At 35.5% G+C, this 11,181-nt stretch overlaps 1 protein-coding gene across 3 annotated transcripts; it reads right to left on the reverse strand.

Annotated features, from left to right (window-relative positions):
• Window positions 1–80: 80 nt before the first annotated feature.
• Window positions 81–7,348, reverse strand: LOC116129080 (GRF1-interacting factor 1). Of its 3 annotated transcripts, XM_031414841.1 has the most exons (4): window positions 7,042–7,348; window positions 4,506–4,582; window positions 2,008–2,092; window positions 81–588 (listed from the first exon to the last, which is right to left on the reverse strand). In XM_031414841.1, the coding sequence occupies exons 1-4, from the start codon at window positions 7,120–7,122 to the stop codon at window positions 163–165; spliced, it is 669 nt and encodes a 222-aa protein (XP_031270701.1). In that variant the 5' UTR covers window positions 7,123–7,348; the 3' UTR covers window positions 81–162. The 3 variants fall into 3 exon arrangements, with proteins under 3 accessions (XP_031270701.1, XP_031270702.1, XP_031270703.1); XM_031414842.1 differs by lacking the exons at window positions 4,506–4,582; window positions 7,042–7,348 and adding an exon at window positions 3,324–3,451; XM_031414843.1 differs by lacking the exons at window positions 2,008–2,092; window positions 4,506–4,582; window positions 7,042–7,348 and adding an exon at window positions 964–1,071.
• Between the last annotated feature and the right edge of the window lie 3,833 nt (window positions 7,349–11,181).

Consider the following 11,181-nt stretch of genomic DNA (forward strand, 5'->3'; position numbering starts at 1 on the left):
AACAGCAAAACCAAAGTTTTGAGGCCAGGCCCCTCGCAGTTGTATTGCTTCAGATACCAAAGTTTTTTTTTTTCCCCCCTCATATTTTCCTTCTAAATTCGTCTAACTAAATCAACCTAAACTCAGATGTTAACAAACCACTAGATTCACCAATCTTACCTCTCAATTCCCATCATCAGCCCCTTTCAAGTAAATGGTTTCACCACCATCTGGCCCTCCAGAGCTCCCTCCTCGCCCATCAGCGGATCCAGCACTCCCCATATCTTGCTTGCTCCCTCCAGCTAGTCCCCTACCGTGCAAGCCTTCTCCAGAAGAGCCACGACTAAAATCAGGAAATCCTCCTGCCCCAAGTGACCCATTGCCTCCTGCAGTACTACCTTCACTCTGCAGCATGTGAAGTCCCGTGCTTCCACCGGAGCTCATGCCAAGCTGACCATGGAAGACTTGCTGTTGTTGCAATGCTGACAATGGCTGTTGGCTGTACAACATGGAGGATCGTGCAGCCATAAGTGATTGTGGAGTCATCTGTTGAGCTTGTTGGTGCTGCATGTAGTGAGATCCTGGCTGCATAATGCCACCGGAGGGGAACTACAAAACATTGAAAGACAATCAGGGATTTCTATCATAAAGAAGTCCAAAGATTCCTGAAATATTTAAAAAAAAAAAGAAATACAAGAGCATATGTAATCATTATAGGAGCAAGCAAACTGAAAATAAGAAACAAGTATCATCTCTTAGAAATTACTGAGAATGATACACAACCATGAGAATTCATATAATCAGAATAACAATTAAATCCTATTTTATGCACCAGAAAATTGAGTATACTGTTTTTTATCAAATGATAAATAACATTTAGTGAAGGTGGTCTACATTGCAAAACTCTCTTTCTTAAAAAATATGAAATGAACAGTCTTCAACAGATATACAAGTCTACATTGCAAACAAATATGAGGTTTGCACCTGGCCATGCATGCTAGGTGGTTGGGGTTGAGAGTCTGCAATAGCGGCCAGATACATGAGGTTCCGCTGCAGCCTTGCTTGGTTCCTGTTAAAAGGAAAAAAGATTAGTGGCTGTTTAAGCACGACAAACAAAAAAAAAAACTGTCAAACTATGGCCAGGTAGCTTATAACTCTATGGCATGTCTTACGCTACAAGCTATGTACTTGAAAGTGCCCATATGAATATCACAGTATCAAACGGAAGTACAATATTTTCTTTATTTTAACAAGATTTCATGTAACCTTCTAAATTTACCACTTTCTCAGTTAAAGCAGAATTTCTCTGAATTCACAATTCAGCAACACAATGTTGCCTATATGCTGCAATACTCAGATTGTGAGCCACTGTCAGCGCGTATATAAGTCCTTCAATTCATCAATAGATATAGAGTCCTTTTGAGAGAGAGAGATAGTCAATTGTGTCTCAGGCTACTGTCAACATGTGTGCATAGCCTACTTATCAGATGGAAAAATATTCTAACAGATGTCACATTCACTGTAAAGCTTAATTTCAAATTCTGCAGAGGACAGTAATTTGAAAGGAAGGAGGTGAGTAAACCACCTCAAATTTGCAAATAGATCATCAATGAAAGCATGTTTCAACACAATAGCACCTAAGAGCAATTGTTAATTGTTAACATAGCAGCCGATTAATTAATAATGGTAATGTGATAGGAACCCACCCCAACAACTNTTAAAAAAAAAAAAGAAATACAAGAGCATATGTAATCATTATAGGAGCAAGCAAACTGAAAATAAGAAACAAGTATCATCTCTTAGAAATTACTGAGAATGATACACAACCATGAGAATTCATATAATCAGAATAACAATTAAATCCTATTTTATGCACCAGAAAATTGAGTATACAGTTTTTTATCAAATGATAAATAACATTTAGTGAAGGTGGTCTACATTGCAAAACTCTCTTTCTTAAAAAATATGAAATGAACAGTCTTCAACAGATATACAAGTCTACATTGCAAACAAATATGAGGTTTGCACCTGGCCATGCATGCTAGGTGGTTGGGGTTGAGAGTCTGCAATAGCGGCCAGATACATGAGGTTCCGCTGCAGCCTTGCTTGGTTCCTGTTAAAAGGAAAAAAGATTAGTGGCTGTTTAAGCACGACAAACAAAAAAAAAAACTGTCAAACTATGGCCAGGTAGCTTATAACTCTATGGCATGTCTTACGCTACAAGCTATGTACTTGAAAGTGCCCATATGAATATCACAGTATCAAACGGAAGTACAATATTTTCTTTATTTTAACAAGATTTCATGTAACCTTCTAAATTTACCACTTTCTCAGTTAAAGCAGAATTTCTCTGAATTCACAATTCAGCAACACAATGTTGCCTATATGCTGCAATACTCAGATTGTGAGCCACTGTCAGCGCGTATATAAGTCCTTCAATTCATCAATAGATATAGAGTCCTTTTGAGAGAGAGAGATAGTCAATTGTGTCTCAGGCTACTGTCAACATGTGTGCATAGCCTACTTATCAGATGGAAAAATATTCTAACAGATGACACATTCACTGTAAAGCTTAATTTCAAATTCTGCAGAGGACGGTAATTTGAAAGGAAGGAGGTGAGTAAACCACCTCAAATTTGCAAATAGATCATCAATGAAAGCATGTTTCAACACAATAGCATCTAAGAGCAATTGTTAATTGTTAACATAGCAGCCGATTAATTAATAATGGTAATGTGATAGGAACCCACCCCAACAACTGGGCTAGACCATGGGTCTTTCATGGGCTTGGATAGAACTCTCCTTGGAAAACCGGCTTGCCAAGGGAGGGTGCCCAAGCCTTTTATAACCCACAAGCCCACCCTTTTACCTTCCAATGTGGGATCCTAACATAATGTAAGATGGTAAAATAGCAAAGAAGTCAATTCATAAATCATGTCATTACTTCTAACTGAAACTATTATATTCTCCATTGTCCTCTACAAAACTAGCCTTTTTCTTTGTCAGCACACTTGAAACTTACACAAGTAGCTTTTTCTATCCATTGTTTTGTTCTTCATTCAAAAACATGCCAAAACTGAAACTCAATGGTAGCATCCAGATAATTATCCACTCATCTTCATAGCATAATCCACAACACTGAATTATAGAGGGCGTGCCACTTGACAGAAAATTGCAAATAAAATACAAGGAGAAGGAAACAAAAATCCAGCATCCAGGGCTATTGGAAAGTTAAAGTAAAACATAAGGCTGAGATATGCAAGCAAAGAGAACAAAAGATAAGCAAAGATACAGTTTGTTACAAAAAGAAACAAAGAAAGAAAGAGAAAGAGTTTAGTGCTCACTCTGCACACTCGCTCAGTTTCCCTGAATTCTGGCTCTCAACAATCTTCAAAATCAATGACTTGTTCTCGTCTAGATACTGCATCAATAAACAATGAAGCCATGGAAGAATCACGTAAGAAATGTTATAACTCAGAAAATTTAAAATATTCAAAATTTTAGGTGTAGGAAAAATCCTTTAATACTCTCCTGAAGGAAGTCATGCAGAATGAATGGAGCCCCCATTCAGAGAATGGAATAAAACAACACAGAGGAATAAAAATCTGTTAAAATTTCATACAAAGCTAATTCTTAAACAGTTTAACATTTTTCTTTTCTTATCCCCCATTGTTTCCAATATATAGACAAAACCTTGAAGAACAAGCAGACTCAAATACTGAGACTGCATTGAAACCGAGATCTGCCTTTTTTTTCTTAATCACACAATTTACTATGAAAGAGAAGATCAAATCTGGAAAATAGGAACTGATACTTCCAAGATTGTCAAGAATGTGACCATAATCATGGCTTCTATTGCTTAGGCTTTATTCCTAAGGTAATAGGAGCAGCATAGTAAGCCATTTCAACAATCACTTTGATTTACACGTAGTCAGCAATTTTCTTTGTAGAAACGTATTCCATCACTGCACATTATAAGCGGTTAAACAGCAAGAAGAAAAGAAATTAAACTAGAAAAGTAACCAAACACTCANCATGCCCACCCTTTTACCTTCCAATGTGGGATCCTAACATAATGTAAGATGGTAAAATAGCAAAGAAGTCAATTCATAAATCATGTCATTACTTCTAACTGAAACTATTATATTCTCCATTGTCCTCTACAAAACTAGCCTTTTTCTTTGTCAGCACACTTGAAACTTACACAAGTAGCTTTTTCTATCCATTGTTTTGTTCTTCATTCAAAAACATGCCAAAACTGAAACTCAATGGTAGCATCCAGATAATTATCCACTCATCTTCATAGCATAATCCACAACACTGAATTATAGAGGGCGTGCCACTTGACAGAAAATTGCAAATAAAATACAAGGAGAAGGAAACAAAAATCCAGCATCCAGGGCTATTGGAAAGTTAAAGTAAAACATAAGGCTGAGATATGCAAGCAAAGAGAACAAAAGATAAGCAAAGATACAGTTTGTTACAAAAAGAAACAAAGAAAGAAAGAGAAAGAGTTTAGTGCTCACTCTGCACACTCGCTCAGTTTCCCTGAATTCTGGCTCTCAACAATCTTCAAAATCAATGACTTGTTCTCGTCTAGATACTGCATCAATAAACAATGAAGCCATGGAAGAATCACGTAAGAAATGTTATAACTCAGAAAATGTAAAATATTCAAAATTTTAGGTGTAGGAAAAATCCTTTAATACTCTCCTGAAGGAAGTCATGCAGAATGAGTGGAGCCCCCATTCAGAGAATGGAATAAAACAACACAGAGGAATAAAAATCTGTTAAAATTTCATACAAAGCTAATTCTTAAACAGTTTAACATTTTTCTTTTCTTATCCTCCATTGTTTCCAATATATAGACAAAACCTTGAAGAACAAGCAGACTCAAATACTGAGACTGCGTTGAAACCGAGATCTGCCTTTTTTTTCTTAATCACACAATTTACTATGAAAGAGAAGATCAAATCTGGAAAATAGGAACTGATACTTCCAAGATTGTCAAGAATGTGACCATAATCATGGCTTCTATTGCTTAGGCTTTATTCCTAAGGTAATAGGAGCAGCATAGTAAGCCATTTCAACAATCACTTTGATTTACACGTAGTCAGCAATTTTCTTTGTAGAAACGTATTCCATCACTGCACATTATAAGCGGTTAAACAGCAAGAAGAAAAGAAATTAAACTAGAAAAGTAACCAAACACTCATCTAGCACTGGCAATCCAGCAAGAAGATATAAATAAAACAAGAATAAGCATCACATCAATGTAGTTCTATGCTCCCCTTCGCAAGCTAACCTACGATTAAGCAATCTTCAGTTCCTCTTTTCCCAGACAGTCAACCAGATGGCAAAAGAAACTACTAATTAAAATACCCCTTATATTCCAACCACCTCCAAACCAACCCCGAATCAACATCTCACTCACCAAGTTAGGCATCCTACAGAGGATACCAAACACCTTAAGGGAAACACCCATAATGCACCATCAAAGAAATGACTTGCTTGATTTTGTATGGAACTCACCTATAGGGTATATAAAAATTTCTGCAATCATGTTCATTATAATGAATAGTATTTTCGAAATTGTTATCCTAACTCAGAAGTATATTAATGATATGTAGCAAATGAAAGAGATGCATCCGCATATTATGGACGCATTCAGTGAGGACCACCAACAATAGACTATCAAAAGAGGACCACAACACCACATTGAGAACATATAAAAAGGAAACATTTAGAAAGGACCACTAAAAAGAAAAGATGTAGACGCAATCATACTAAGGAAATAGTTCAATTCAATCACGACATATAAAACCAAATATTCTGTTCTCTCCTTGCACACGCTTACCAGTACCTAGAACATACTAAAAGGAAAATCCATGAACGAGTTAAAAATATACTAAAGGATTGCTGGGAATACAGCAGCCACCTTCAAAGGTTACTTTAAGATGTCAAACTATGGTTTTGGCCACTGGTTTCATCGCGATTAGAAAGGACCTACCAAGATTTATGAACAGGACATGTCACCTTAAGAGAATCTTCTCTTTTAATTTATTTTCTTTATTAAAAATAATTTTTCAGAATTTATTTCTTATTCTTTCACTCTGTCCACGATTGTTCAGCATTTAATCGATAAATCATGGTTCTATACCAAGAAATATTTTACCAGTTAGAATAACAACTAAAGAAACTAAATCTTCACATTATGCCTTACAATATTTACTATAACCTAAAGCTGCAATAACAAATTATGAATTATGAGGCATCTAGGTCCAAATTTTGTTCTTTATCAAGTATTAATATCATCCCGGAAGATATTTATCCATAAGAACACCAGAAAAGTTCAGAACGTACTTCTCCTTAAATTTTTAAAACTTTTCATTTTTTATCCAAACCACAAGATGATATAGTAATTGGTATCTAGAGAAGATACCAAAAGAAGGAACACCAGATTAAAAAAAAAAATTGACAATAAGATGCATCAAGTTTCAATATCATATATGTTTAATCTTTAATATAATATGAAATAAACAGTTATTAAAGAACACACAAAAAGCAAATATAATAAAGAATGGCAGCATGAAGTACAAGAAGCAGCAAATCTCTACCTGCCTCCAATACAAGTTTGCCAAATGATCTAGGATTTTAATAAGGGTAAAAGCCCTACTCTTTGAGGTGACAATGAAACATCAAAAGAACAAGTACCCATCTACCAACACTCAAGCAGTATCTCAATAGAAACTTGGAAGAATAATAATTGGAGAATGATTGAACATCAAAACAAGTAAATGGAAACTACCTACCCAGTAACACTCAACAAACTTTCAAAAACATCATACATGAACAACAAATGCTCACTCACAATCGAAACCTAAAGATAAAAAGAAAAAATTACAAACTTTGACCAAAAGAGAGAAGAAATTTTTTTTTTTTTTTTTTTTTTTTTTTTTACACTATCCATTCATCCGGGGGAATAGAATAGATAACAAAGTAAGTAGAAAGCGTATAATAGGCAGCCAAAAATGAAAAAGAAAGTGACAGAGAGGAGAGAACCTGTTGAATGTGATCAGTTGTGACGTTGTTGGGATAATAGGCTGCCATCATGGGCTGCATCTGCATCAGGTGCTGCTGCATTTCTTATAAACAAGCCACACAAACTTTCTCTCTCTCTCTCTCTCTATTCCTTTCTCACACAAGGAAAAGACTTGAAAGAAGAGATAGATAGAGTGGGGAAGGAGTGGGAGAGGGAAAAGAGATACCCTTCTGCTTTTTTTTGCTTGTTTTTTAACTTTCTTATTCTCTCTCTTCTCAGACACCGTAACACAAACAAAAAACTCCCCCACAGAGATACATAAGACAGTGTAGACACAGTGGTGAGTGAGAAGGGTTTGGTTTTGGTTTTTGGGTGGGGGAAGTCACGTGACGGATGATAGTGATGCAGCAGAGAAAGACAAGACAGACAGAAAGAGAAAAAAAAATTGAGTATGTGTTGCTAGTAAGATTTATAGTATCTTTGATTTAACGTCACTGCGTTGTGTCTTCTTCTGCTTGGTCCTAGCTTTGGTCCAACCTCCAACTCTTGTGTTCATCTCATCTCCTCTGACCTTCTCCCTCACTTGTAAAGGAGATTCCCATTTCTGTGGATTCCACCACTCTCACCTCTTCCACGCGTCTCACGCGTCCCATTCATCTTCCTACTTGCTTCTACTATATTATTCCTTCAGCCTTAATTTCTCTGATCATTCTGGTTATATCTAGTTATGATTTTTTTGTACCAAAAATTTACATCCAACCAGTTTGGTCATGTTAATGCTTAATTTTGACACCAACTACTTAGTACATGTAAAATACTAAAAGGATTCAGAAGTCCAACGTGATATAAAGGGGTTGAATTAAATAAAAGGTGAAGAACAATATTTAAAGTGGTTCGAATGTTTAAAAACAAATCCTACGTCTACTACTATTGTATTAATAAGAGAGAGAGGTCAGATCGCATTCAACAAGCTGAGTTACAGTTTAAAGAGAAAGCTATTTCAAAGTAAAATTAGCTAATCTCCCAAAAATAAGAGGGAAATCTTCTATTTATAGTGGGAGAGTTTAAGGTAATGATTATAAAAACTGCAAGTAGGTAGGTACTGTGCAAATTCTTTCTTTGCGTCTTATTGGTCACTTGCCCGAAGGATTTTCTCAACTAAAATAAGTCTTTGACACGTGGGCGAACTCCAACCGCTTGCTGGCCTGGCACTCACCTGCTGTACTGACAGGAGTTATAACATTTGCGCTAGGCGGGATGTGGCCGCACCTGGACAGCACATAACTCTTCTAAGCTCTGATCATTCTTTATTGACGAGGCTCTACGTCAACCCTACTTTTTTAAGCATAACAGAAGTTCCCTAATCTTTAAGGTTTAAGGATCGAACTTTGAGAACTTTATAATTATGTCATGATTATATTATTCCTTCAACTTTAACTTCTCTATCATTCTGAGTTTATCTAGTTATGATCTTTTTGTACCAAAAAATTACATTGGAACCAGTTCGGGTCCATTTCTATTTGGATCTTAATTTTAGTCTCTACTCTAGTCTGATATTAACAGACTTGTTTTTAGACTCATTCCATCATCAATGAGTTCGATTAAGATTAAGAATGTCCAACACCATCAATGAAGCTGGCCAAACAACTAAGAGAAGTGTTAATGGCAATCACGATTATCACATATGTTGATCTTTTCCATCTCATGTATCCAAAACATATATAAAAGGAAAGCTAACAATATGCAATTAATAAAGCTGTCTAAGCAATCAGATGATTATGAGCATCTAATTGCTTTAATTAGTTGAAGCAGGAGGTAGATGACAAGATAGACGGAGACATAACCAGAGAATTGAATAGTTTTTTCTTGTGATTGGACCAAAATGGTGTCATGTATGGAAGGAAATGAAAGTTGAGATATTACCATAAAAATTGTCATCAATCATGAGGTGAAAGCAGAGAGTATTCAGTATTGGGACTTGGGACCAACTCCAGACTCCAGAGTTCACATGACCTGTCCTAGTGTTGTCCAGTCCATTTTTAACTGGCTTAATCTGACCCCTAATGTAAATACACTATCAATCTGACCCCAAAACTTATTTCTTCTGTTCCCACTCTTCGTCAGTGGGAACCAGAGAGTTTCAAGCTACCCACTCCTGCCCATGTGGGTCTAATCTAAATTCACTTACCCCTCTTTTCAACCCAAAATCATTGACATGAAGATTGATTTAATTGGGTTTGTGGGTTAGGGTTAGGGTTAGGGCTTTAGTTCGGGTAGAAGATGATATTGGTGAAAGGTAGGTGATGTTTCCAAGTCTTGCAACACGATGGGTGGTTGGGGTGACCCATTATTAGTGTACTCAAATTCCAATCCTGTCTTTTCTTTTTTCATTGCTTTATTGCCTTTGTTTTGTTAGCTGGCTTGCTTCGCTCTTGTCCCACTCAACTCTAATGTTCTTGCTCACCCTGGTTCAAACATAATCATTCTTCATTCACTCAAATTAATCCCGTTTTCTCTACCACCGGGCCGGGTCTAATATCCCAGGCCCGATTTCATGATCCCTTGACTTCCATGTGGAGCATTACCATTTACCAAATAATCTTACATTTTATGCAGTTTGATTAAATAATAAAAAAATTTCTACCATTAAGTTTGAGTTGTTAAAACAAACGATAAAAACTACTATCAGGTGAATTGATGGTAAAAAAACAAAAAAAATGTTTCATGAGCTTTTGAATTCGAGTCCCTACAAAACTACATACACAAATAGAGGTGGCGACCAAGGGGTTTGCGTTTACGTGATTGTCAACTTTAGGACTTTAGGGTATTAGTTAAGGTGTACGCAAGTTGGTTCGGACACTCTTAATTAATTTAAAAAAAAACAACAAACAATAAAAGGGTAATAAAATAAATGTTTACTAGCTCATAATGGTTCATTAACAATCTTTGGAACTCTTAAATTAAAAGCTTACCCATTGAAAAAAAAAATTCGACTTAACATCTACTAATTAATCAATGCCCATAAAATCAAGGTGCAAGGATCTTTAGAGCAATTTAATGCTTAAAATTACATTGAAGACTGAATCAAAGCCAAATAATAATGTCCTGACGAAGATAGATGGATCAAAGGTAGTAATTTTGATCACTCACCACCATTTGCATAACAGGATTTGGCCAAGTTGTTGGGGGACAAAATTACTCCTCACAACCCAATATTGGGTCATCTTTCATTCTCATAAAAATACTGCAAATATTTCTAGAGATTTTTCAAATTACTATTCCCCCTTTGATTGGGACTGGTCATGACTGCAGCGAATATTGAGCTCAGAAATTAGGTCAAGAAATATCTTAGTGACAATAACACCACTTTGCATTACATTACACCCCTCTCAAACTGACACATATACCCCACTCACCAATTACATAGAGTAAAAGACATATTCCTATCCAAGGTTTAGCAAAACTCTAAGTTAATACCTCTTATTGTATTTATTCCAGATTCCCACCATTAACCTAACACCGTTAGTAACTGTTAGAGGTGATAAAAAATGGTGAGTAATGTTAGCAAGTGAATGTATAAATTTTGTAGAGCAGGTTACGGAGAGTCCAACGGTAGTTTCGAAAGTGATTTTAGACTTCAAAATCGACAAGAAAAAGTAAAAAACCATCGGCTTGGACTCTACTAACATGAACTCATCTTCTACCAAAGAAAATGTTGGCGCACTTCAACTTGCCAACCGTATATCGCGCTATAATGAAAAGTTAAAAACTGTTAAAATAAAGGAAATGACATTACTTAAAAAGTGAGAATATGAAATAAATGTAACTAGTGGTGTCATCTTAAGATTTTGTTAAACCTCGTATAAGAATATGTTGTTTGCTTTTACATAAACTATCATAGATATCTTCTACAAAATTGACACATATGGCTTACTCACAAATTATATGAACTATCATGGATATCCATATTGTATGACCTATGAATGATGATGCATAGAGATAAAGAGTAATGCTATACTTACTTATGATCTTATTAATTATCTTACTATCTTTTGTTAAAATTATATATGATATCTGTATTATATGTATGGTATCTATACTATACTTTATATTTACACATGATAATAAAATGATTAATAAGATGATAAGTAAAAAATAAT

The sequence above is a fragment of the Pistacia vera genome, unplaced genomic scaffold (assembly GCF_008641045.1).
Source record: "Pistacia vera cultivar Batoury unplaced genomic scaffold, PisVer_v2 Contig206, whole genome shotgun sequence".
In the NCBI taxonomy this organism is placed as follows: domain Eukaryota; kingdom Viridiplantae; phylum Streptophyta; class Magnoliopsida; order Sapindales; family Anacardiaceae; genus Pistacia; species Pistacia vera.